General features: G+C 40.9%; 2 protein-coding genes across 2 annotated transcripts; one reads left to right on the plus strand and one right to left on the minus strand.

Annotated features, from left to right (window-relative positions):
* Positions 1 to 448: 448 nt before the first annotated feature.
* cd9r (CD9 molecule related) lies at positions 449 to 11,784 on the plus strand. Its single transcript, XM_028599018.1, has 9 exons — positions 449 to 486; positions 759 to 874; positions 1,969 to 2,076; positions 2,198 to 2,295; positions 5,707 to 5,781; positions 5,893 to 5,994; positions 6,362 to 6,457; positions 6,559 to 6,642; positions 11,673 to 11,784. The coding sequence occupies exons 2-9, from the start codon at positions 805 to 807 to the stop codon at positions 11,760 to 11,762; spliced, it is 723 nt and encodes a 240-aa protein (XP_028454819.1). The 5' UTR covers positions 449 to 486; positions 759 to 804; the 3' UTR covers positions 11,763 to 11,784.
* Positions 11,785 to 12,848: 1,064 nt separating this feature from the next.
* On the minus strand, positions 12,849 to 25,832 carry LOC114569278 (uncharacterized). Its single transcript, XM_028599100.1, has 14 exons — positions 25,228 to 25,832; positions 23,597 to 23,896; positions 22,869 to 22,987; positions 21,650 to 21,821; positions 20,859 to 20,977; positions 18,450 to 20,229; positions 18,085 to 18,195; positions 17,464 to 17,630; positions 17,024 to 17,118; positions 15,525 to 15,658; positions 14,285 to 14,465; positions 13,664 to 13,817; positions 13,406 to 13,475; positions 12,849 to 12,899 (listed from the first exon to the last, which is right to left on the minus strand). The coding sequence occupies exons 1-14, from the start codon at positions 25,736 to 25,738 to the stop codon at positions 12,880 to 12,882; spliced, it is 3,933 nt and encodes a 1,310-aa protein (XP_028454901.1). The 5' UTR covers positions 25,739 to 25,832; the 3' UTR covers positions 12,849 to 12,879.
* Between the last annotated feature and the right edge of the window lie 2,026 nt (positions 25,833 to 27,858).

The following is a 27,858-nucleotide window of genomic DNA, read 5'->3' on the forward strand; positions in this document are numbered from 1 at the left end:
TGGGTGTGACCTTTAAATACTTATTAACTATATGAATACAATATTTACAATGTTCAAGTTATTTATCAAGAACTGTAATTTGTTATCCTTTAAAAATATTCCTGCTTGAATTGACATTTCATGTAATGGGTGCAGCAGCATACCTTGAGAAGGAAGCCAGCGTTGAAAAAGAGTCACTAATGGGGTCATCTCAGTTCCTTAAGTTTCACTCTCTTCCTTTCATGTTCTTGTCTGGAGCTGGAGCCGCATCCTGTGGACGCCGCCGCCTAATCATAGGTGTTAGCTCATGTCAGTCACGCCTCTCAGCCAATGAAAGACCGAGCGAGGGCAAAGTGGCGGCCACGTGACGCACATTGGGGCTGTTAAAACAGTACGCAGCAAACGTGTAACCTGTAGATGTTTTTTTCTTCCGACTAGGAGCTTGAGGAGAGAGAGAGAGAGAGAGAGACAGACACACACACCGCGAAAAACCTTCCACAAATTCAGGTATTTCTTTTCATTTGAGTTAATGTCGTGTGTAGCATGGCTGCCATATTACTCAATGATTTAGGTCTATTTAAAAGAAGAGCGCTGTTAAGGTGTAAAACATATTACCAAATTGTTCAATACGACATTTACAAATACATTATAACCCTAAGAAGTTTTAGTAGGCATGCGTTTGTATGTGTATATATATTTTTTTTTACAATATAGCGTCAGAAATGATGAGGTAATTGTTTTTTTTTTTTGTTTTTTTTACCGTGTGCACACCTTTACAGACCTCCCAAGTAACGTTACACGCAGCAAAACATCCCAGTTTTCATCATGGCGCTGGATGGATGTGGCCTCTTCTGCAAGTATACCCTCTTCATTTTCAACGCTATCTTTGCGGTAAGTCTGCCAAATCACTACATAGATTGGAAACACACACACACACACACACACACACACACACACACACACACACACACACACACACACACACACACACACACACACACACACACACACACACACACACACACACACACATTCCTCCTTGTGTGTGTATATTCCGGGGTATTGTAAGTTCCCATGAAAAAACAAAAAAGGAAGATGGAGGTTTGTCTGTTGGCTCCTATTAGGTTTCGTTTCTGCTGAATACCAACTAAGGCTAGGGCCACTTTCATTTATTGGAATAAACAACACCTGTCAATGCTTAAAGATTTACTACCCACTTTCTAGCATACTTAACAATACACTACCCTGTCTCTACTGCCTTAGTAACCAACAAGATTTATTATTATTTTTTTTTTCAGCCATCTGTAATCCACAACAATCAATGCACTAATAACAAGCAACAGACAAAACATAACATTGTTGCTTTTTACTTCCACATTCAAAAATGAATCCGACCTGTGACGATTTCCTGCATGTCTTCCCTCTCTCTCTCTCCCCTTTCTCACCTAGCTGTCCTGTCAATTAAAGGTGGAAAAGCCCTAAAAATCTTAAAAAACACCCGAACCCGACCATCATTTCTAAATATCAGCCCGGCCCGTCGGGCTCGGTTCGGGTATCCATGCCTTAATACATACATGCGTACATACAAGAAACAAACGGGACCGAAAAGGTGCAGGCTGAAGCCTGAGCTTATTACACCTACCATTTTTTAGATGAAAGGAAACCAAAAGAGAGAGCATTTATTCACACTCTGTTTTAACCTGCTCTTTTGTGCTTCTCATGTGCTGTATTGTCAACTGTTGCATCGTGTTTCAGTGTATTTTGGTTGTTTGCCAGGTGTTTACCTAGGTGTCCCACAGCTGGTTTCATTCTGTGACTTTGTTCTCTTAAAGGATATTTTTGTGCCCTGACATGCCCCACAGTGTGAATAAAAACTCGCGTTCAGCTGTTCCCCCAAAATATTACATCCGACCACAACCATGTACAGATTTGAAGTGAAACCGTGTTTTGAGAAATGTGGTTTAATTTTTGATGTGTGTTGTTTGTCAGTTGGTGGGCTTTTGCCTTTTTTGGGTCTCGGCTTGTGGCTGAGGCTCAGCGACAGCACCAGAGGCATCTTTCAAATAGAGGACTTGAACTCAAGTGCATTTGTTATCGGTGAGTACATGAGTTACGCACATTTATGTCATTTCCTCAAAACAATGCATGAAGATATATTTGACTCTAATACATATTTCATCACAGATCTGCATCTCTCTTTATTTTTTTTCTTCATCAGCTGTGATTGTACTGATTGCTCTGGGCTCAGTGATGCTGATTGTGGTGGTGTTTGGAGACTACGGTGCCTGCAATGAGAAAAGATGTGCTCTTCAAGTGGTAAGACTTCCTACTTCATTGTAGAGTTTCCTGTTGTGTGATTGCAATAGCCTGCCTTTCACAATGTACAGTACTGTCATTTAACGGGGAAGTGCTAATCTAACTTTGTGATTATCTGAAAAACCTTTTAAGCTAAAATCTTTGATTTGTGGAAATGGCTAATATTTAGTTTTGCCTGTAATGTCAAACAGCCAATGTGACAAACTACCTCAGGATAACTTTGACATAATCACAGTGCGCCAGTGCTCTCTCAGTTCTGCGTAAGGCAACAAGGCCCAGGCTTTTATTTAAGTTTTGTAGGCCTGCATGCATGCAAAGTCTGAAGAGTAGGGCTGTGTGATACGACAATATAGAAACCTTAATATTAAATATTGCATTATGGTAATGTTTACGTAACTTAGTTGACTTATTACATTCTGATTCTTGCAGGTTACGTTCATTTCACACAAAAGTTCTTAATAAAATGAGAAAATGCTCATCGCTTTCTCATTTGTAGTATTTAAAGGGGCTCTAAGCGATGTCACTCGTTTTTAGGCTACACCATTTTTTGTCACATACAGCAAACCTCTCCTGACTATCCGCTAGCTGCCTGTCCCCTGAACACACTGTAAAAAACCGCGGTCTCTGTAGACAGCCCAGGCTCCAAAACGGCAACAAAAACAAAGTATGGCAACCTGCACCACCAAACATAACAAACAGTCTTCCAGCCAATAACCGACAAGAAGGATTTTGGGGGTGGGGGTTGGGGGGTAAGTGCACGGAAGGGAGGGGGAGGGGACGGGATGAGGAGGAGGGAGGGGCGAGCTAGCCTCCGTTTTGTTTGAAAATACTTTGACCATCAATAATAAGTCACCCAACGTCGCTTAGAGCACCTTTAATTCACACAGGAGTTAACGGTATGGTTATTTCATATAGAATCTTTATTTATTAAATTACGAGAAAACCTGCTATATCATTATCGAGATATGAAATGACGTATGTCGGGATAGAAGATTTTGGCCATATCACTTGACTGCTATTCTCATCCTGCCTCCTCACCAACAGACCGGTTAAATGTCAGACAGTCAAAGATTTATTGGTACGCATGTGAGGCTAAGATATGTAGCAGACGGTGATTAATAGGCGCTGGTCAGTGGAGGTGACGTGGGTGAGTTGAGCAGCCCTGGGATGTTTACGGGCAGTTCAGAAGACCGAAACATGAAACCTGGCTGAAAGCAGACGGAGCACAACAAACCACATCAACCCATATGTGTGAATCCCTTTCTTTTAAAACCAAGAGCTGATAAGACTACTTCATCAAATGTGAACCTTTGATGGCTTTATCTTACAAAAATCAGACAAGCTCATTACAGGTCCTATATAAAGTTTTGTGGGTCTGTTTCAAAAAAGATTATAACTTTTTCAAAGAACCCGCAAGTAAACCATATATAACTGAGGTGGGGCTCTTTTAAGAAGACCGTACACTGCTTTCTTTAAGAGACACAGGACTATTTTTCATTCAAGGCCAAAATTAGTGTCAAGAGTTATCTAGTAGATAACACCAGCTGAACATCTGAACACACATTTCTGTTAGAAAGTGTCAGTGTTGCCTGTTGTAGTTTCTTGTGCTCAGATCACTTGTTTGCTTTTCCAACTTAAATTGATACTTAAACTTAAATGTAAATACAAGGTTCAGTGCCCATGCTTTTTAAGGGCAAAGGGTTAAAGTAATATGAAGGTATTTTAATTGTTGTGGTACCACTTAATCGCTTTACTTTCTGCTTAAAATGATTGCATTCTTGTGCTTTTAATATCACTATAACTTCACTTGCTAAAACCGGCAGACACATATTCTTCAGAATTGCAGCCACAAAGTATCGAAACTGTCTCAGTTTCATGTTGGAAAATCCCCCACAGCACGCCGGGGAGGGGGGTGAACTAATGGATGGAAGGAACAGGGAAATGTAAAAAGATCCTTTAGTCATAGCTCTGCCTCTGGTGAGCTCCCTGAATCTTTGAGATTTTGCACTTCTGACCTTTGTCCTGATGTGGCACTTGTTTTCATTCATCCTCCTTTCTGAAAATGACAAGATTTATGCTTGTACGTGCAAAGACTGAGTCTAGTGCGCAACATTATATCCCTGACAATTAGGTCTGTGCTTGATTGAAGAAATTCTTAGTCGACTAACACTCGTTCAGTTGATCAATTGACTAATCGATTAGTTGATTTAATTGACAGATCTGTAAATCTGAGTTTCTCCACAAAGAGTCATGCAAAAGCACCACTTTAATTCTTGTGTTTACCAGAGATGTGCTTGTACTTTTCTTGGAAATAAGTCATTCAGCATGAAAAAAAGCATCAAACATGACTAATCGACTAAAGAAATCTAAGTTGACTAAGACCAAAACGACCGATTAGTCGACTAATCGACTAAGAGGGAGCAGCCCTACCGACAATGTGGGTATAATAATCCATTAAGCAGTGGGGTTAAAATATGTTGCAAAATCAAACCCCTGCAAAATATAAGTATCTGTGATTATGTCCTCTGGTCTCCTGATTTAATGGTATTGTCGTTATACGTTTCAGGAGAAGACCCATAAAACGTTTATCTCCGTCTCATCGCAGTGTTCTTGTAGAAGAAGTTCAGAGGCCTTTTAAGATCGCCACCAACCTTTTGTAGAGGTTCTATATAACAGAGTGGAAAATATTGCTCATTCAAATATTCAGACTGATCTCATGAAGTGGTGTATGTATGACACGCCAATTCTTATGCCATTATTGCCGTGTTATCAAGACGCATACTCTTTTACTTTTTAGCGTGTTTATCAACGCTGTTTGGCCTCTATTGACTTGCATTACCTCGCGATTGCGCGTGAATTTAAGCAAGTAGTATGAAAGGGTGAAAATCTGCGTAGGGAGGTTGGTCGGGGTGGTGGATGGGTCAAAGACAGGACTTTCACCCAGGAGACCGGGGATCATGACCCACGTGTCATGTTTCCTAAACTCAACCGTTGCTTTCTTCTTTTCATAGAACCCAGCCCGTCTGCTGTATACGGCGCTCAAAATGTGTACAGATAACACGCCACTTGTCTTTAGAAAGTGGCGTGTAGGATTATGTCCACTGTATACAGCGTAGACAAACCTGCGGATAGCTCAAAATGCGTACAGATAAAACCCCACTTGGCTTAAGAAAGTGGGCGTGTATGTTTACGCAAAGTCATGATATCATGTTGAAAATATTTGATACGCATTTTTACAAATGTTCAGCATTCTTCCTACCAGTTGAAACAAAAACAAGCATTTGCACATCCTTGTTTTGATGCACATGCATAGTAGTTGGAGAAAAGTGTTATGATTGGGTTCATCAGGTCATTAACCTGTACCATTAAGATATTCTAATTAGCTTTATTTACTTTATTTGTTCTTTTCAGTTCTCCGCCCTTCTGACCATTCTGGCAATGGCTGAAATTGCTATTGGAGTGGTTGCTTATTCCAGCAAGGAACGGGTAAGAGGCAAATGGAAAAGAAGGGACACACAAACATATGATGAAAAAATAGTCAAATCATAAATCAGTAAATACCCTATATTTATGATCACAAAATTGTGTTTTATTAAGGTTGGACTGCACATTGTGGAGTTCTACAGTAGCCTGTATGCTCTGTATATCACAGGCGGAGACCCAGTCATTGGTGCCACTCTCACGTTCATCCACAATATGGTAATCATAAACTTTATTTCCTTCCTTCCAGTTTGATAAAAAGCACAGTTCAACTAGTAACTTTGTTTGTCTAAATGTCTTTTTGAACTTGGTGCTTTTGCAACTTGTGTTGCCTCCTGACATAGACGCATGAAGAGTTCAATGTTAAATAACTTAAAGACAATTATGAAATCATGTGAATAAATTGTGTAAAATATATAAATGAAGACCCATTACTAGAGTAACTTGTATTATTTCCTATTGCCTTATTTATTTTAGACAATTTATTGACCTAATTCATAGTATGTCATGATTACCAACTTCTTAGGGCTCCACATTTATCATAACCTCGGATGATTGGGTGTTCCTAATTCTCCTTCCTCTGTAGCTTCATTGCTGTGGAGTGACCGGGATCGTGGTGATAGAGTTGGCCAAAAACACCTGTCCCAAAGCAGATGGGTTTTGGGAGCAGCTCAAGCAGCCTGTAAGTTGGTGCCAAGAAAACTGAAACCTGTAGACTCTGGGTAAGCTCCAGTATAGGGGAGCTAGCCGCTAACATCTTCTCCTGTCCTGGTCTTCCTACAGAATTGTCCTCTGATCATCGCAGATGTCTTTAACAGTAAAGCAGCACTAGTGATGGGCATCTTTGTCGGAACGGGAGTTCTTTTGGTAAGCAAATGAGTTGCATGCTGCACATTTCTCGCTGAACCCTCGTGTTGTCTTCCGTAGAACCTGTAACTTTTAGTTGTTCTGGGTCAAAATGTAAAGTTAAAACCTCCAGACACTTTTGTCACTTTTCCCAATCAATTTTTAAATTTTAAATTTTTTTTTTTAAGCTTTCTCCGAAAATGTCATTTTTTTTCGTTTTCTCACTTTTCCCAAAGTTCTTTGTCACTTTTTCCAATGTCTTCGTTTTGCGTTTCCTTTGACGTTTTTTCACTTTTTTCAGTGTTCTTTAATACAAAAGAAATTCTTCTAATGCTATCAAATTAAACCCCCAAATTCAAGGAAAATAGCGAACTGATCAGTTATTGAACTTGTGAAGAGCGTTTTAGGGAACTATTCATGTTTAATTTTTTTACAATTTGGTTGTAGGAAACCCAAATTTCTGAGATAGAAACTTTTTGAAATGGGTCAAATTTGATCCCAAGACAACAGGAGGGTTAAATGGTGTTAATATTTTGGCTGAAATAGGCTGGTGAGCGAAAAAAGAAGTTTTCAAGATTATTGACCAAACAAAATAATTAATTTGCATACACCAATGGCTCATTGTTTTGGGTTTTTATAATAAAAAAAAAAAAAAAAATCAAAGTGTTCTATTACAAAACCGTTAAATAGAACTAATAAATATTAGGGCTGTCCCTAACAATTATTTTTGTCATTGATTAATCTAAAAAAAATAAAGAATTCTGTTAGTCGATTTATCTTAACGATACATTTGCAAATTATTCTAAAGATTTTTCATCTGAACTTTGGAGAATCAGTATTTTTACTTAAGTACTTGACATAAAACTTAAAACGGCTATGACATGCATTTATTTCATCACTGGAGTAATATGCAGTTAAGACAATCACTGGCAAACGTATTTTTGCATCTCTCAGTACGTTTACATGCACACCAATATTCCACTATTATTCCGAAAATAACAGTATTCCGAATTTGATACAGGTCATGTAAACAGCATATTCGGTTAGATATTCGAATAAGGCCTTTTTCTGAATATAGCATTTTCTGATTAAGACGTGGGAAATTCCGGTATTATTCGGGTTTTAGAGGCAATCTTTGGACATGTATACAGCACATTCGGAATATGCGTCTCAATCTGGGTTATCACCGCAGTTTACGGTCAGCTCTGTGCGTTGCTATGGTTGCTGTAAACAAACCAACCAGCCAACAGTTTGCAAGGCTGGAGACTCGATAAGGAGAAACACAGCTACTTTTAAACATTATCAAAGACTTGGATATCAACAGGTTTTTGGATATGTGCAAACATCGCTACACCGACCTTTTCAAGAAGCTGGTTGAAGGAATGGAAGAGGGAGGCTGTGTTCGCACGGTCCAGCAAGTCCAACTAAACTTTAAAAAAAATCTTATTTTGCACAGCTACATGTAAATGGGAATATTAGTAGAATTTTCACTTTCTTTAGCCATGTAAGCGGCTTTTGTCGGAATATCGTCTTTTTCAGAACAAGGGCAAAAACCGGGAATATTATGTTCCTGTAAACCTTCTGAGTTTGGGGCGAGGAAAATAATTGAAACGCAGGGTTCCAGACTAACGTTTTTTACTAGGAGCACCGTAGTGTGCGGATTATTAACTAGACTTAAAATTTCCAGCCATGCTAGCAGCTCTGTGAGGCTCTTTTCAGCTGTGCTTTGAACTACATGCTAACATTAGCATGTTAATATGGCCACAGTGACATTCTAGTGTTTAACCAGTATAGTATTTGTCAGGCCTACTTACTTACTCTTAATTTCAACGTGGCATCATGACTTTGCGTAAACATACACGCAACTTTCCTAAAGCCAGATGGTGTGTTATCTGGACGCATTTTGAGCTATCCAGGTGTATGTCTACGCTGTATACAGTGGATGTAAACATACACACCACGTGGCGTCTTATTGCGAGAACGTGCCGTACTATCGCGACAAAAACGTCACGCGTGTAAAAGAAAAATAAATAAAAAACACATTGGGAAAGGCTTTAGTAACGCAACAACGTCACACGCTTAGGAAAACTAACTGTTGGGTTTAGGAAAGAAACATTGGGGAAGGCTTAAAAAAAACAGTTGACAAACGCCACACGCAGGACGCGATCGCGGCTCTCCTGGGTGAAAGTCCTGTGTTTGACCCATCCTCAGTGGTGTCAGTCTAATGTATTGTAGTGGGTATACTGTACTGTATATGTATGGGCCTGGATGGGCCTTGGGGAGCATTTCATATTGGGGGGGTCTGGGTGTCCTCCGCCAGGAAAATTTTGAACGTCAAAGACTTCATTTCCTGCATTCGGATATACTTTTTTTGCACCAATTTATGGTGGAAATCCCTTTATTTAGCCTATGCGAAGAAAAAAAACCACAGATGAAAATTCAAAATATACCATAATTATAATGTAAAGTATGTTGTTGCGTGTCATTGCACAATTTTTAAGTGGGTATATGGAAATACTGAAGCTTTCTTAGTGGGTATACTGCGTATACCTGCGTATCATGTAGACTACACTGCCCATCCAACACCCCAACTTACGTTCTTTCACACTACTACGCCACGGCGAAAATTCACCGTAATGTAGGTCAATGGCGGCGAGCGGCGTTGATGAACACGCTAAAAAAAGCCATTATGCGTCTTGATAACACGCCAAAAGCGGCATACAATTGGCGTGTCATACATACGCCACTTTATGAGATGAGTCTGCTTAGTTTAGTCTGTTAGCATGCTAAGACTGGATCCTAACGTTTGTTTGATGGGTAGGTAATATTCGTGCATGCAGGCTGAAATCCACGGTGGTGTTTGGCAGGGATTAAGCTGCTAGCTAAATGTCTGATGTTTGTAGAGGTCTGTATGGTTCTACCGTAGCAGCCTGCTGTCGTTGTCAGGCATCGTCAACATCCATTCACAAACACTGCGGTTTTCACTTTCGTCAGACAGTCCGGCAATAACTCAGGTCTTTTCCTTTTGTTTTGAATGCCTGCAGCAAAAAGTTGAGTCTGATTTTAAATTTTGGAGAAAAGCACAGACTTCAACCTGCGGTGGACAATCATGTATTAACCAGCTTTCAGACTTGTCAGTCCGTATCGCGGTGTGCAAGTCTCGTAACGTTACAGCAACAGGGAACATCTCTGCCTCCATCGCTGCTACAAAGAAGTTTTAAACCCTACTAGGACTGGTCCGAATACCATTTTTGAGCTTGAAGCTTGGTAGTAATGAGCATCGAATATTGAAGCTTGAACATATTATCTCAATTAAATGCAGGAATCTATGTGTCTGTTTGTTTGCATTTTGATAATTTTGAGAACCTTTCATCCAAACGACTTCACAAGGGGAGTGCAGCAGTGTCGTGTTGGTGCAATACAAATAGACAGGCCAGACAGCGTTCAGAATTAATAAACTTTTAACCTCTCAAGTATCACCGTCTAAATCAGCGGGACACTTTGTGACTGGGGGCGTCGCTGTAACCTCGATAAAACTTCCACTCATGAGCGTTTTTATAACTTTAAAGCATTAAATCTTGAAAATATAAAGCCATGTACACAACTGTTACAAAGTAAAAACTTGAAAATAAAACAATTTAGCCATAATCTGCATGAGCGAGTGCATGCATACCTGTTGTTGTCCTTTCATCAACAAAGTGAACAAACTTGATTTTCATAAATCCCCAAGAGTCCAAGGAAATGTAATATCCAAGCTTTATATTCCAAAACAATCTCTTATTAAGCCTCACAATGTTGAAGTTTCTGGCGAATCACAACGGGAAAAAGCAGCGAAACAGTTTTCAATTTCCGCACTTGTTATCGCCGCTAGCTTCTCTGCCCAGCTTGCTAAATGCTCGAAGTGGGCGTCATCGTGTACCGACAGTATCTTCTTCTTCTTTCTAGTTTATTGGCGGTTGGCAAACCAACTTAAATGTGCATTACCGCCACCAACTGGACTGGAGTGTGAGCGATAGATAAATGCAGAAAATAAATAAACCAAAATAAAAAAAAAAGCGAATATTCGAATGTCAAATTTTAAAATCGAATACCAACCCACCGAATGTCACAGCTCAGCTTGTATTTGAATATTCGGGTCCAGCCCTAAACCCTACAAAGGTAAAAACAAAACAAAACAAAAACCCTAGAACTCACTGCCCTGGAGTTTGTGTAACAAAGGGCAAAGAGGTAGGATCACATGCCGTCCAGATCAAGTTTTTTCGGAGGCACATGCAATGTGTTCTTAGAAATCTTCTTGAATCATCGGCAAGATGGCGGCTAAAGTCGAAACACAAGACAAACCCACAAATGTCATTATTTTCTTAGTTGAAAAAAAAAACAAGGGTTTGAAATTATGATATGAGCTATTCGGATTTTACCCTACGTATCATGTTGTTCTGATGTATTGAAATGAGGCGTAAGAGCATGCTGGCCAGGTCAGTCGTGCAATACGTGAGATTCTGAGCCAGGCTAAAAGCTGTTAATGTCACTTTATTAAGTTAATATATTTTTTTTGCTGCAGGCGAGAAAGTCACCATGTAGATTCCCAATGTCTGCTTAGGTTATCCAAATAACGGTGGTTTATAAATTTGTTGCAACGTTTTCAGAGACAAGGTGATGAATCAGAATCAAAAACAAGGGGTTGGTTTCTTGATTTCTCTGTAGGGGTAAAACTAACTGGAAATTGGTTTGTATTTTGTCCCACCAGTGGCTGCCTCTGAGGTTCTTTTTTTTTTTTCCCCAGAGATGCAGATATATAGACCGTTAAAGAAAACATATCCAGGGTTGGATTTTACCTTAAGTGTCTACTTATTCCTCAATTAATTTCTTTTATTCTGCACAAGCTTCTCATTCTGTACCTGCATGCTAATGAGTAGCGTGGGCTGTTAACTAAAATTCTGTGGCTGGTGTTAAGCATGGAGATGAGATTTAGGAAGCAGGTGGATCACCTGCACTGCTTTGTCCCATCCCTGCCCTTTACTTCCCCTCCTCCCTCTGTGTCTGCATGACAGATCACAGCCCTGGTCTGCACCACGGTCCTCCTGAAACAGACCAAGAGAAACCAGCAGGAGGTCACTGCGTACTACACCACGGTGTACTAACAAGACGATTGGGTTTTCAACCCTTCCCTCCTCTGCCTCAACGAGGACCATCGCTGGAATTCAGGCTTAAACAGCAAACAAATGTTTACCGATTCGTTTTTTTTTAACCACTGAACTAGAATAGTGTTTAAGTGAATGTTTTTATCCTAAAACATCACACTAATCATTTCACCCATTGTGAGCAGGGCTGTTGACAACCAATATTTTATTGTGCTTTTGCTTTAATAATCATGCAGTAACTCTTGGTGAAATGGATGTTGCTTATAATCGGCTCTTCATCTACCGTCACAGCTAGACAGCCACTGTGGTTTCGCCTGACAGACCTCTTCATCATTGTGGGCATGCAATAAGTAATCTGGGGATGAGGGCGACACGTCGGTTTAATAAGGTTAAAAAGGGACCTTTTGCTTAAAATGGAACTTCCACGTCTGTTACGTTTTAGCAGTTTTGTACTGTAATGACACCGCTGCTGAAGTTTGGGTTTTTGTCTTCATGTGAAAGTTAAAAAGCATGTCGGGGAGAAATGACTGAACTGTTACCTCTTACTTCACTTTCACATTGATGCCAATTTATTTTATGCTATAGGAGACGTAATGGTACATTGGTAAATGGGTAATTTATCCTTTTACAAGTTACATTCCAGTTAATTCCTTCTTTTTTATGACTGTCCAGAAGACCACAGAACCGGTCAGAAAACAAAGGCCTTTAGTGTGCCAAATATTCTGCAGGCTTTCCTCAGTCATTGCTTGGGGCGGTTAAACTGACTTTTGTTTTGGAGCTGTGAAGCCTTAAGTGCTGCCTTCCTGTTAACCGTTTGGTGCAGAGGGGAAACACGGTGCCAGTAACGGACGTTATAGTTAACCGTTTTCCATTCCCTTGTGTTCCTGCCAAAATCTTCTGTGACCAAGTAGAAGTACACTTAGTTGCCTGTGTATTGCTCGTTTTCATTCTCTGCACTCTGTAGCACTAACTATTGCACTATGTTGTCTTTAAGTTCACAAGTTTTTAAATAAATATTCCAAAGGGATTTCCCCCTCTTTTTCCACAAAGACTTGTGTATGTTATTTCCATAAAACAAAACAAGAGTGCAGTTGTGTGAAAGGGTTTATTTCATTTCTCACACGTCACTGTTAGGACCTAGGAGGACAAAAAAAATAAAAAAGGAGAAGTTATTGTTGTGATGTGCGATTCCTAAAGACATACAGAGTGGCTGAAGCAGATAAAGCCCATTTTTACCCAGGTTGTGTTTTTTACCCATTTGATTCTTCTGAAGCCTCGTGTGGCCTCATATGGTGTTGTCGGCTTTTAGCAGAGGCATGCCAATCGTAAATATCTTTGGAATTATGCAAAGGGAAATATAATGACTTAATTGGGTAATGAGGGAAGGACAATTATGTAGCCACAAAACATTTAGTGCATTCAAAGGAATCCATCTGTGCAGCTTCTGTGTAGAAAGTGCTCAGTGAATCACTGATTGGTTGTGGCTATTTGTAGGGACAATAGTTTTCGGTTGCGTTAAACCTTTCAAGTCTTTAAATTATAATGAATATATTTCTAATTGATTTACAGGAACCTTGTTAACGTCCTGATATACTCGCCCACTCCTCAGTTTGTCCTGTTTGTTTCCGCGGTGTTAAACTCACTGGAGATGCAGCCGACAGTGCAGTCACCATCTGCAGCCAAGCACACTTCTGTCGCGCACAAGAAATAGATCTGAAAATTACAAAAAAAAAAAAAAAAAAAAAAAAAACACAAATGGGAAAAACCATGAGATTGTTTTACATGTAGCCACCATTATGGATGGTCTTCAGAGTTTTAAGGCAGCCTGATCTTGAAAGCACAACATAAGTCACTCAAGTTGCACTAAAATTGTGTGAGCGTGTGTGTGAAGTGGAAGGTACCTCTGGATCCTCCAGCTGAGCGTATCCTCCTTCAGCCATGTGGGAGGGACCTTCAGAGGGCAGGGGTGGGACGCCAGAGATTACGATCCTCCGGATGTGGTGGGGGTCAGAGTGTGGGGAAACAAGTAGCCGTGAATACCCCCGGCCGGGACAGCTGAACAACACGGGGGTGAAAGCACCGTTACAACTGAAAATCTCTACAGAAGAGATAACTGGCAAAATGCAGCGTTTGCCCTTTTGGATTTACAGTTTGGACTGATCAGTTCATGAGATATTTTGTTACAAGGTTAAAAAGGTGCTCCAAGTGATGGGATGCGTTTTTTAGGCTACAACATTTTTTGTCACATACAGCAAACATCTCCTCACCATCTGCTAGCTGCCTGTCCCGTGAACACACACTGTATAAAAACACAATCTCTACAGACAAAGACAGACATCCTGTTGACTACAGCAGCTGCATGTGAGAATCAAATAACATTCCCCATGGATATAAACAAGCTCCTACCATCAGATAGGAAATCAAAAGCTTGGTGTACAGTAACACACTCAATGCATATTATTAAACGCCTTATGTTATGTAGGCATAAGGCGCTACATATTTAACATGTCTGTATGACGTACCCATCATAAACCAGCAGCCAGCTGTTGTATGGCGCTGGAGTGTAAGTCAGGCAGGAGTGAACCAGCAGCACCAGGCCGGGCTGCGGGGGGTCCAGCAGGCTCACCTCCACATAAACCGCCCGGTCTAGCATCAGGCTGAGAGGCAGGTGGGCCTCAGGGTGGAAGCTGGTGAAGGACTCATCTACACAGGAAAGAATGGAACGTTAAAGAAATGCTGAGTCTGCTGCTCAGACATCAACTGATTTTGAACAGCAGATGAAAAAATGTCCAAAAAGGTATGATGTGCTATTTAAAAGAGAATATGGGGGAAAACCCAATCCTACGGTTGCCCTTGTTACCAAGTCATAAAAACAATGTGCTGTCTTAGTCTAACAGGGTCAATTTAAAAAAAGAAAAAAAAGAATTTAATTTATTTCACTACAAAAAGGTGTTCAAGTTACTTTTTCTTACATCATCTATGCATCCTGGTCTCACACACACTTGCAACTACAGATCCACTACCCAATCAAAGCAAACTTGCGTAATGTAAAACTCTGCTTCCAACCTGTAGGGGGACCGAAGCAGGAAAAGTTCTCTAGTGTTGCTGTAAGTCCAACTCCGTGGTCTGGGCAATATATCGATATTATATCGATATCGTGGTATGAGACTAGATATCATCTTAGATTTTGATATCATAATATGACGCAAGTTTTGTCTTTTCATGGTTTTAAAAGCTGCATTACAGTAAAGTGTTGTACTTTTCTGAACTTACCAGACTGTTCTATTATTTGCCTTTGCCCCACATAGTCATATCTACATTACTGATGATTATTTATCTAAAATCTAAGTTTGAATATATTTTGTTAAAGCACCAATTGTCAACCCTAGAATATCGCCACAATATTGATATTGAGGTATTTGGTCAAGAATATCGTGATATCTTATTTACTCCATATCACCCAGCCCTACTCAGTGGGGAGTGTAACCGGAGCAGAGGGACAGACACAGAGCTGTAGCCGAGCCAAAGTAGAACACTTTATTTCATTAACGTTATCGGTTATCAGGCAAATAAAAACGCTGATACAGATAATCTGCAAACTGCCAAAAAAAAAAAAAAAAAAAAAAAAAAAAAAAACACGGCCCGAAAATCGTCTAGGGACGATAAATCGTCCAGGGACGTCGATTATATCCACCAACATGAAGAAAGAACTGGCAATGTCATGCATGTATGAAATAAATAAAATGCATAGATTACACTCACCTGTGGCAATTCTCAGCTGCACAGTGACAGTGGCTGGTGTGGAGTGAACGGGGGGTGGAGGGGAGGGGGGGTCCATCACACGGAGCCTGACTTCACCTGGACACCCCGGGGAGGAACGGCACTCCACCATCAACCTACGGAGCAACACAGGCAGCGGGCCGACCCAAGGTAGTCGCTGATGAAACAAGATCTTAACAAACGGAGCGGGTCAACATCCCAAAATACAGATATGCATCTTTGACACTAGAGCCCGACCGATGAAGGATTTTTAAGGCCGATAGATACAAATATTTGGGGATTTAAAAATCCGATATATCGGCAGATATCCATTTAGAAAAAGAAATCCAGAAATGTGCAACAAAAACAGATTTCCCTAACAGCTATTTGTAGATATTTAAGATTCCTCACTAAAATAATGATAATGCAGTTTAAAAATAGTTTGTTGTATTGTCACAACAGAACAGAGGAACATAAAAATATATTAAAGTTCTTAATAATACAATTTATAAAAATACAAAGTTAAGATATGAAACTTAAAAGGGTTAAAGACGGGGACGATGTAGAACGCCCTCTGGTCGACAATTATGCAACGCAAACATAACACTCAACACGGTTGAAGGTTTTTTTTGTCAGTTTTTAATTTTTAAATATTCATTTATCAGCCATTATAAATGCAGATACCTATAGTTTGGAAAATACCTAATATCTGCAGATAATACAGGCCTGTCGATATATCGGTCGGGCTCTATTTGACAGGCATTATTTCATATGCCTGTTTATCAGTAGTTGTATCGGTAGTTGACACTTTGAGATTGTGAAGCCGTGAATTCGGGACAATTGCATACATCTGTCAATACCTGTTACAGTCAACTGTAACAGGAGAGGTACCACACATTATAGGGATTGGGTTTTTTGGTGCAATTTAAAGTTTTTTCCATGTTGGGTTTTGCGAAATGAAAATAAAATTAGCCCCGGTAGGAATCGAGGTCAGAGCATCAACTCCACCTCCCGGCCAAACGCCATTTGAAGGCTTGAAAATTCCTGCGATATCCATATTCACAAATATGTTATTGTGTTGCTTTTAACTGATTGCATTAAGCTTAGTTTCAGTAGTCTGCAGAGGCTTTGTGGAAGTCCTTAGCTGTGGATGTTTTTTCTAGTGTGTTCTAGAGGAGAAAAGAAATCCCTAAAAAAGCAGTAGAAATAATTTACACCCAACAACAGAAAAATAAGCCAGCCTGTAAAAGACACTTACAAATCATCGACACGGTTTCTAACTAAATCTAACTACTACAGCGGAGGGCAAACCAAAATGCCAGCCACTAGTCCAACGTTTGCAAGGCAAATGTTGGACTTCATAGCTGAACAAGAGAGAAAACAAAACATGGCCAAAAATAGATGGGGGCTAAAGATGCCCTTTACAATACAAAGTTAATATCTTACTCTGAATTTATAAATGAAAAAAGTTCATTTATTTTATAGAAACAGTAATGCCTTACCTGACAGGAGAGTTCTCATGCACAGAACTCGGGTCTTGTTGAAGAGAATAGATACCGTGGACTTCCAACAGATGAACCACTGTCTGACCAAACACCTTACAAGAATATAATATTGGAAACATGATTTACATCGTTTCACAGAGCCAACAACAATGTGATGCATGTGTCTCCAGTTAACAGCGAGGGATCAGAAGTGAGCTCAGTCCAAGCACTGCTCCATTTGGCCACAACGAACCAAGCACGGCCACAGTGGCTCTACATTATGTGGTAGACGTACAAGTGGCTCTACATTATGTGGTAGACGTACAAGTGGCTCTACATTATGTGGTAGACGTACAAGTGGCTCTACATTATGTGGTAGACGTACAAGTGGCTCTACATTATGTGGTAGACGTACAAGCGGCTCTACATTATGTGGTAGACGTACAAGCGTTGCTTACATGTTTCTTTACTCCGCAGCCGTCCACAGGGACAGCGTAGATGTCGAGGTCCGAGGTCAGCTTCTGCAGTGTGCACGACACGTTACGGAGCTCAGAGGGATGAGCCACTGTGGGCTCCAACACAGAGTCCGGCACCGGAAAGATGAAATGCTGTCCCATCGTACAGTCTATACACACACACACACACACACACACACACACACACACACACACACACACACACACACACACACACACACACACACACACACACACACACACACACACACACACACACACACACACACACACACACACACACACACACACACACACACACACACACACACACACACACACACACACACACACACACACACACACACACACACACACACACACACACACACACACACACACACACACACACACACACACACACAGAGCTGCTTTGATCTTGACCACAGTGAAATAAACGTTTACACTTTAATACTAAGGCTCGATTTGAAAACCAAGTTTTCAGGCTTCTAGCCTGAAAGCCCAAACAATCGATCAAACTCATTACATGTTCTGAATTTATTCATTGTTCATTCATTTTCGTCAAGCCGTGTGGTGACTGGATCCATTTTGGGAGAGCCTCACCCTTCACAGAGTATGAGCAGCAGCCCAAAGAGGCACTGCAGTCAAAATCTGACACCGGGCCAAGGGCACAGGGCGAGGCAGAGGGAGTGGACGGGTTGGCCCTGAGGTGATCTGAGCACAGAGAGGAAACAAAGACAGGAAAGCCGGTTTTACTTCAATGCTTCTATTCAGCAGCATAAGAGGACAGATTCATACATTCAGAATTGGTTTTCCATACAGGTGTCTAGTTACAGGCTGATGATCTCTGCCCCCTTGTGGTGATCTGAAGCCAAGACACGAACACTAAAAGCTACATCTCAAAAACACATACACTTTATACATAAGCACCACAAGATTCAATAGCTGCCGGAACTTCTAAAAATCACCTCTCATTTCACGATCCAGCCTCTCGTCTGCTTCTCCACCAGGATGCCCAAAAAGCTCATACAGACGTTGCTGAGTCATAGAATGGGAATCGAGGCTGTGCAGTGGCTGAGGGATGCTGGGATATCCTGCTTCAGCGGCACGAACCAGCCAATCCACCCAGCTCTTGTAAGAGTCTGAAGGGAGTAGAGATTCTGCTTTTGATGAGTCTCCTCCAGAGGTCATACTGCCGGCAGGATGTAGTTCCTGGCTGTGTACAGACACTTGGGGCTGGTGGTAGTTGGGGTAATAATAGTAGTAAGGGTGGAGGGGGCCACTGTGAATGTCAGGCATCGACTTTGTGGGTAGAGTAGTGGTTTGAGGTTTGCGATAGGACGGCTGCAGTGGCGGGGAGGAAGATGCTTGGAGGAGTGGGTCCAAAGCTGCTTTGGATAAAGTTGGCGACGCGTGACTGTCGGGTCCATAACACATCTGATAGTAGGGATTATAAGGGTGGTGGTAGCAGTAGTAGTAGTACGGGTGAGGAGGAAGATCGTGGTTGGGTGATGGCGTGGGGAAAGAGGGCGGACCAGAAGCAGGAACTGCAGCAGCGTGTGGTCCAGGAGGGGGAGCGGGAGGGAGGGGAGGCTGGCCGGCTGGACTCACAGGGGCATCCAGCTCTGCTTTTACAGCACCGTAATTAAGATCATCGTTTTCAGATAAAAGTGGATGTTTGATGCCTTCTGGGCCATCTCTTAGAAAGTTAAAACCATTCTCCGGCTGATCGTGCTGAACGTGTGATGAGCCAGGAAGTGGCTGATGAACAAACGTGCTCTGCTTTGCGTTTTGATCGTCAGACAAACGTGTTTTTGGAGATGTGTCGGGTTCGAAAGGAGCCAATCTTTTGACCTCACCTGGAGCAACGTGTGGAAAGTAGTAGAAGTAGTGGTAGGGATAGGGCTGTGGAGGATGAGGTGTATAAGGTGCAGAGGTTTTGGGAGGACTGGTTGGAAGGGTGCGAGGGTGAGCGGCAGCCTCCGTCCTGGGCTGAAGGAACTGGTGCGAGTCAACTCTGCGGAGAGCCTCAGACTGCAGCACGTTGGGCGGCAACGCAGGATATTCGGGGTTATGAGGATTATTTAGAGAGGGTTCTCTAGGCACCTCAGGATCAGGGTCTTCAGGTTGGCCAGGAAGAGGGATTTTAGGGTGATGGTAGTAGTGATAGTATGAATTGAAGGCATGGCTGGGGGGCTGGAGAGGAGGTTCAACTTGAATCGGAAAGCCTGTATCTGAGGAGGGAGAAGGTGCAGCGCTCTCAGGGACACCCAGGGGGGAAGTTTCTCGCTTCTGTTGCAGATCTGGATACACTGGACTTGAATCCTCCGTATCATCTGTTAATGAAAGAGAGCCGTGGACACTCCCTAAATGTTTATAAGACTCCCTCACAGGAATGTGGTGGGGGTAGTGGTCAACAAGAGGGAGAAGCTGTGGAACAAATGTAGGTGGAGTCGTCGGAGATGAGCGAGTAGGATGGTTATTTGGATCGTGTCCATCAGAGCGAGGATACTTGCGGCGAGATGTAGGGTGGGGATAGTAAGGCGGGGCCAGGTAGAAAGGAGGAGCCCAGGGAAAAGGCTCCACAGGCTCCGGTACATGCTTGGTTGGCCCTCTGGTTAGAGGAGGGGGAGGGGGGCTGTCGACCAGAGGCTGAGGGGTCAGTGGGAGTTCTTCAGGGGGAGAGAAAGGACAGGCCAGTGTGAAGGTCTTCTCTCCTATCTGAAGAGAAAGTGTGTATTTTCCATTCTGAAAAAAAGATGTTTTGTTCTGTGAGACTGAATAGAAAAGAACCACACATAACAAGTTGTGTTTACAACTGGAAAGAAAATGAACTCTGTATTTAGACTTTCTGCAAACATATTCATTATAAAAGTATTACGTTTCTATATATTTTAACTCATATTGGGGAGATAGATCAATCACAGTGCCGGACCCCCCTCCCTCCCCCCCCCCGGCTGTGTACAGACACTTGAGGCAGAGAGATAGATAGGGATAGATAGATATAATTTTATGGATAACATTTGTAAATTGATTAGTGGCTAGATTTAAATTTATGGCATTGTATTAATATTTGTATTAATTGCTGATGATCATTTCTTAAAGATGGTTGGATTCTCTCCGATGTTGTACTTCCTCCATCAACACATTTATATTTTACATAAATACAAACAACATTTTTAAATATCAAGCGACACCAGACACATGCTATTGGCAGCTGTGACGTAACTGCTGAGGGAGTCATTAGTATCGATTAACAAACGTTTCAACAGATATTAGGACAAAAGCTCTACGGGAGACATTAGGAACACACTGTGCTCTTTCACCTACTGAAAAAGATATTTTTTTTCCTTCAATCGTGACTTTCTGAAATTCACCTTTACCGTGACGCCACAAGTAACGAAGGGAGCAGTGATAACGATCTCTGCATCCCGTCTGTCCAAAGTGTAGCCACACCGCTCAGCCAATACCACCAAAGGGGTCCATGCTCCTCTCACTGTAGGGAAAAGGAAAAAATATATATTCATATTTATTTTTTTTTTTTTAAAAGTCTAGAAAACCATAGGAGGTAGAAAAGCATTAGAGTGAACTGAGTGCTAATCAGGGTTTTTCTAGTTAACTAAACTGAAAATAAGCAGTGAGAAATGTATAAAAGTAAACAAACTAAAAAACAAAATTATAAATGCAGATAATTTGGAAAATGCCTAATATCGGCCCACGTTGGCTCAGTGGGTAGAGCAGGCACATATTTATGAGGTTTAAGGTCCAGGGTTCAACTCCGACCTGTGACGATTTCCTGCACGTCTTCCCCCCCCTTCTCTCCTGTCCATTAAAGGCAGAAAAGCTAAAGAAAAAGTAATAAATAAAAAGAAATAAAAAATATCTCTACTACACGGCAACAAGGTTCTTATTTTCTTTCTGTTCTTTTCCAAGCAGGTCTGGACACTCCCCACTCCTCCCCCCATGTAGGGGTGCCTTGGTCTAGGCTATCTGTAGTGAGGTCTAGATGTCAAAAATTGTGTTCACTGTTCTGTTTTTTGCTGCAACCTACTTTCACAATAAACAGACCAACTAAAGGATTGAAAAGTCAAAACTGAAATAAAAATGTAAAACTAGTACAACCTTGGTGCAAATAAAATGAAAAGTGAAATGTTGATTTTGTATTTACCGTTTACCCTCAGAGCCTCTGCAGAATGGAGTCCCTGCACTCTGACAGTCATACCGAGCGTGGAGCAGCAGAGGGAGTACGGGCCCACGCCCATGGGCTGGACCTGGGAGGCTGGGCACGACATCTTGACTGGAGTCCCCATCCACAGCAGAGGCAACACAAAACTGTCATCCTGAACACATGTTGTAAACAGCATTCTTTTACATGTTTACAGCTGTTGGCAAAAACATTTTACATCCATTAGATAAGAAGACATACAGTATAATTAAGAAACAAGCTTCTCTCAATAAAATAGCATTCAAATCATACATCAACAATCCAGCTGAGACTCATGAAAGTCCCTGGTTCTCTTGTCTAGCGGACATAAGAGTGTACCGAGTCATTTCAGCTAAAATTTATGATGCATCTTAACCCCGATACTAAATAGAATTACCACCATGCAATTGTATGCCTCCGCCAACCAGGCAAGTTACAGTTTACATTAATACATGGGTATTAAGTGCATTTCATTGGGTATTAAGATTAGTTTCACCAATTCAGTATCCGACTAGGGCTGCACAATTAATCGCAATTGTGTCAAAATTGCAAACCATTCTGAATCAAGTATTGTGGCGCTACAGAGAAGTCCTGGCCTATCCTACAGACTAAATGAAAAAAAAAAAAAAAAAATTTGCTTGGTACAGATCCTCGAGGGAAGTTGAACATTGCGATATAAAAATATCACTTCATCCTTTTAGACCTCTGTGTGAAGTGTTGCCAAAATTAGAGCAGGAATTTTGGCTCAAAATGTGTTTTGTGAGGTCACAGTAACACTTGACCACCAAAATCTAAATCAGTTCATGCTGGAGTCCAAGTGGAAGTTTGTGGATTTGAAGAAATTCCCTCCAGGGGGTCCTGAGAAGTCACATTCACAAGCATGAACAGAAAACCCAAAAACATAATGCCACCAATGGCGCGGAGGCATTATGGCAAAGGAACGATTGTTCTCACTGTAAAGACCGGGATCAACAATGGGCTGGGATTAGAAATCAGCCATATGAACATCAGAAACAAAAGCTAAAACTAGTCCAAATTCAGAGTTCAGATTTCCAACAACTTGTGATCCTCAAAATGCACCTGAGCCAGTAACCATAACAACAATAACTTTTATTTACATAGTGCCTTTCACAGTACCAGTACAAGCTAGTACTAGCTAAAATATATTGTGTGGATCCCATACCTCCTGTGTGACATGGCAGGCATCATACTGAGCCATCAGACGGAGGTCTCTCCATGTGGTCTGAACGGAGTAGCCACACTGCGGCGGCAGCCGGGACAGGGTCACGGATGACTCATTCACTGAGACACAAAACCAAAACCTTCATTTCAGTCTTGTGACAAAAGCAAGGGGAAAATAGATTCCAGCTGCTACTATACTGTGTGGTATATATGGGGCTGGGATGAGGTTTTTGTCCCGATACGATTCTTTTGCGATACATGGGTGCCGAGTCGATTTGAATTGCGATTTCCTTTTTACGGTTGCCGACGGGGGAAAACGCACTGCAACTAACTGAAACGCACGCAAATAGACAAAACACAGGCAAATTAAGAAAACCTCTTCATTAAATTTGACAATACACGCGAGGCATTTAGCAAACACGCTAGCTGATTCGCTTGAGTTCAATAGCAGCATCTAAATATTGCACCATCTACACTCACATTAAAGTAATAACAGAATAAATGAAAAATCCACAGAAGATGAATATAATATTAAAAAGAGGAATAACAATGTTTAAACTTAATTATTTATTCAGTTTATATAAAACTAATTTTTGCAGATTTGATTAATCATATGCGCATTCTTTCAAATCTCGATTTGAAAATTATTAATCCACATGCTATGTGGACAAATGTCACTGTCCCAGACATCGAGCTGAGTATGTGTAAGAGGAGAAGCTGTAGCCTCACCTCTGTCCAGCTGGAGTTGTACAGCTGGTCTCCTCCTGACAGTGAGGGTCATGGCGGAGTCTCCACACTCCACCAGGGGCTGCAGCCTCTGCCAGCACTCCTGGGAGCCGTGCAGCCGCTGACCTCTGGTCCTCTCCTGGCCTCTGGTCCTCTCCTGGCCTCTGGTCCTCTCCTGGCCTCTGGTCCTCTCCTGGCCTCTGGTCCTCTCCTGGCCTCTGGTCCTCTCCTGGCCTCTGGTCCTCTCCTGGCCTCTGGTCCTCTCCTGGCCTCTGGTCCTCTCCTGGCCTCCCTGATCCAGACCTGGTGGACAAAAACAAAACCACCTCAGAGCTCACGACGGAGAACACAGAGTTAGTGTCTTTATATCTGTAGAACATGAAGCAATAGTGGAGTCTCCCATAGGGCTGCTTGATTATGGAAAAAAAAAAAATAGTCACGATTATTTTGGTCAATATTGAAATTAGAGCTGGGTGATTTTTTCCCTTAAAAAGAAAAACTCGATTTACCATTCGATTTTCCCCCCTTCCATTTAAAACAAAATAACTGCGAACTGTAAATATATTTTAAAAATATATATTTATTGTATTTAATTAAAGTGCATCAACATAAACAAAATTACACAGGCAAACCCTGTCTCTAACTGAAAAGTCACTGTGCAGTGTGCAACAAAGATTGTTAAACATCCAAATTATTTATACTGTATTTGGACTGAAAAATATTAGCATTTTTTGAAAATATGAATCGATTTGACCTACCACCTCGATTTTTCAATCAAATCGATTTTTTTCCCAGCCCTAATTGAAATCACGATAATTGAACACGATTGCTCGTTGACTTCTGGAAAGATGTTGCAATTATTGAACTTAAACAGTGGAAAAAGTTAAATAAATAAACATAAAAAAACAATTAAAAAAAATGTGAAATTTGCCTTAATACTTTTCCTATTTAAACTTTATTTTTTCATTCAGAACACGAGAAAAAAAAAAGTTTACTTGCAAAACGTAAATGAGCTAAATAATTGTTTCTCGATCATTCTGTTTTTGTGATTATTGGGAGCCGAAATCATAATCGCGATTAAATTTCGATTAATTTCACAGCCCTAGTCTCCCAGTAAAGGAAGCTCTCACTGCAACTTTGATTTCAGATTCAGGGGAAGAATATGCAAGGATGTACTGTTGAAACTTTCTACCCTGGTAACATGCTTTTTGATTTCTGGAATAGGCCTACAGGGTCTTTGCTCCATTTTCTTTCCTTCTATGAAGGCTCGACATTTGAATGATATACCATCAGCTGTCAACACAATTATCTCAAGGCCATATACAAAAAGAAATATGAGTTAAAAAAATAAATTAAAAAAAATAAAAGCTCCGTTTGTATTGTCAATTATGTGCTGCAAGCCACATTTCTTACCATATTTATCTCGGTTTTACATCTCAAACTGAATATCTTACAAGGCATTTTAAAGACCTCACATTGGACTTTGATAAACTGGGACAGACATGTTTCACTATTTTCTGACATCGATTAATCGAGTAAATAATCGGCAGATTAGTTGCAAACATACAGTTGATGGTGGAAAGATGAATTCGGGGTTTGCTTACGACTACAAACGTCAAAGAAGAGGACCTTACCTGAAACGGCAGACTCTGCTTGGTAACCCACATCAGGGTTGGTTTCCAGTTGACCAGGAATATAAAACTTGCCGGGGATGACATGCTCCATTTCCCCTTTGCTACAGTCGTCATTGGGAGCGTTAAGTGAAGCAAACGTCCACTCCCCCTCGCTTCGCTTCGGTTTGTCACGGTTTTGGAAGCTTTCGTCAGTTAAAGTGGACGCCATTTTTGGTTGGAGTGTCTGTTTAGGCCCTCCAGAGGTTTCAGTCGGTGTCCCGTACCGGTTTTCTGAGATGTGAAAGCCCGGGGGATTTCTCGACTCTTCTCCCGCCTTTGAGTCGAAGTGCGGCCGCTTTGTGCTCTCTCGGTGAGAGCTGGGAGCGAGGCCTTTGGTCGTTAAAACGCTGCTCCCGTCATTGCGAAGTGAATGGGAGTTCGGTTGGGAGGAACCCACTGGCCTTACATTTGTTGTGGTGATGGTGTAAATGAGAAGGACACCGAAGCTGTAGCCTTTTGGTTTCAAACGCATTTCAAATTAGAGTTTCTCTCTGAGCACCTAAACACTGGGACAGAGGAAACAGCAGCAGTGTTTTTTGTAGACTTCCTGTCCACACACCTGCTCACTAATTGGCCTTAATGAGGCAGGTGGCACATGCGCAGTAGTGGATTAGTGGTACCTACAATTGCTGAAATTCCACACGTTAAAATGTAATATTATATAACTTTATTTTACAGACTCAAGGTCCAGATAGAGAAGGTACACATAGCATATTACAAGAGGGGTACATACAAACACACAAAAATAAATACATACAGACATACTGACTACCACATATTACATAAAGGGAACATACATACAAATAGCTATGCACAATAATTAAGACAGGTACAGATGCGTGTTCTAGTGTTTCCAGAGTTGGGAGGTATATATCTGGTATCACTAAGTGCAGGGTTGGTTAAGGCAGTTAAAATTGTATTCTTTGACTCTCTTAAATGGCACATGAATCTGTACATAAAATTCCTCAGCACAGCATGGAATGTGGGAACATTACTCATGACAAACAAATGCACTGGTCCATCTTGGACACTTCAACACTTTACTTTTAAGTTGAATGTTTAAAATGATCAGCGGGGGAAGGTGACTGAAGTGCATTTACTCAAGTCCTGTATTTAAGAAGCCTACAATTTTGAGTCCCTTTAATTGAGTATTTTACATTTTCTGTTACTTTACAGGCCTAATTTTTACCCCAAGTACATTTATCTGGCAGATGTATTTCATTCTTTACAGGTAATAATGATTTTTTCTTACATGAAAAAGAAACAAACACAGTGCATTGAAGATTAAATTAGTGGTTAAAAACCTTTTTGGCTTCTTGTTTCAAATCAGTATGTGAGCTGTTAGCAGATCCTCCAAAGACAGATGTCCCCTCTAAACCTCAGTAGGATTTATTGAAATAGCTGCGAAAATTATAGAAAGTGTAACAAAAAAAAGCAAAGATTAGAGAAATGATGTTGTCGACCCCTCAGATTTGTAAATATGTTAATTTGATTCTTCAGTATTAACAATCAAGTAATGTAAGGTATAATATACAGTACAGGCCAAACGTTTGGACACACCTTCTCATTCAATGCGTTTCCTTTTTATTTTTTTGACTTTTTACATTGTAGATTCTCACTGAAGGCATCAAAACTATGAATGAACACATATGGAATTATGTACTTAACAAAAAAGTGTGAAATAACTGAAAACATGTCTTATATTTTAGATTCTTCAAAGTAGCCACCCTTTGCTTTTTTTATTAATAAGGGAAATAATTCCAATAATTAACCCTGACAAATCACACCTGTGAAGGTAAAACCATTTCAGGTGACTACCTCATGAAGCTCATTGAGAGAACACCAAGGGTTTGCAGAGTTATCAAGAAAAGCATGTTTTCAGTTATTTCACACTTTTTTGTTAAGTACATCATTCCATATGTGTTCATTCATAGTTTTGATGCCTTCAGTGAGAATCTACGATGTAAATAGTCATGAAAATAAAGAAACACATTGAATGAGAAGGTGTGTCCAAACTTTTAAACTGTACTGTATATAATAAATTATCTGTCACAAAGGCCAATTTTATGCAAAATAAGAACTTTTACTTGAGTAGTATTTCGAAACATGTCAACTTTGAGTATAGCCTGGCTCCGCCCTACTACGTACTTCCGCTCAATTTTCATTTTTCTCTGTACAAATGAAATGTACGAGAGTCTGGTAGTATGGCCTATTCAAAAACTTTGAACGCAATCTACTTTTCTGTCCACTAGAGGGCGGCACTACATTGCACTTAGTCAGCAACTATATCATTTTCACTGATACATTCATCTACGTAGACCTATCCACACACACACACACACACACACACACACACACACACACACACACACACACACACACACACACACACACACACACACACACACACACATTCAAGAAATATTAATAATGAAAATAACTTGTTTTCCATCTGTTATATACAACTGACCATATTGAATAGTTGATTTCTTGTATTTAGACATCCATATCTGGCCTTCTGACAACTCTAATGCCACCGTGACATTCAGGTTCTTTGACCTTTGCCCTCTTTTCAAATAATCTCCTCTCTGT

This window comes from Perca flavescens, chromosome 15 (genome assembly GCF_004354835.1).
Source record: "Perca flavescens isolate YP-PL-M2 chromosome 15, PFLA_1.0, whole genome shotgun sequence".
Lineage (NCBI taxonomy): Eukaryota > Metazoa > Chordata > Actinopteri > Perciformes > Percidae > Perca > Perca flavescens.

Excerpts from the sequence above, each read along its gene's own strand:
- LOC114569278 (XM_028599100.1), bottom strand. The coding sequence starts at position 25,738 with ATGCGTTTGAAACCAAAAGGCTACAGCTTCGGTGTCCTTCTCATTTAC. Across the intron at positions 20,978-21,649 it reads AGAGGCTCTGAGGGTAAACG|TGAGAGGAGCATGGACCCCT; the intron begins GTAAATACAAAA and ends TTTTCCCTACAG. Across the intron at positions 18,196-18,449 it reads GCTGGATCGTGAAATGAGAG|ATCACCTCAGGGCCAACCCG; the intron begins GTGATTTTTAGA and ends CTCTGTGCTCAG.
- cd9r (XM_028599018.1), top strand. The coding sequence starts at position 805 with ATGGCGCTGGATGGATGTGGCCTCTTCTGCAAGTATACCCTCTTCATT. Across the intron at positions 875-1,968 it reads CAACGCTATCTTTGCGGTAA|TTGGTGGGCTTTTGCCTTTT; the intron begins GTCTGCCAAATC and ends GTTGTTTGTCAG. Across the intron at positions 6,643-11,672 it reads TCGGAACGGGAGTTCTTTTG|ATCACAGCCCTGGTCTGCAC; the intron begins GTAAGCAAATGA and ends TCTGCATGACAG.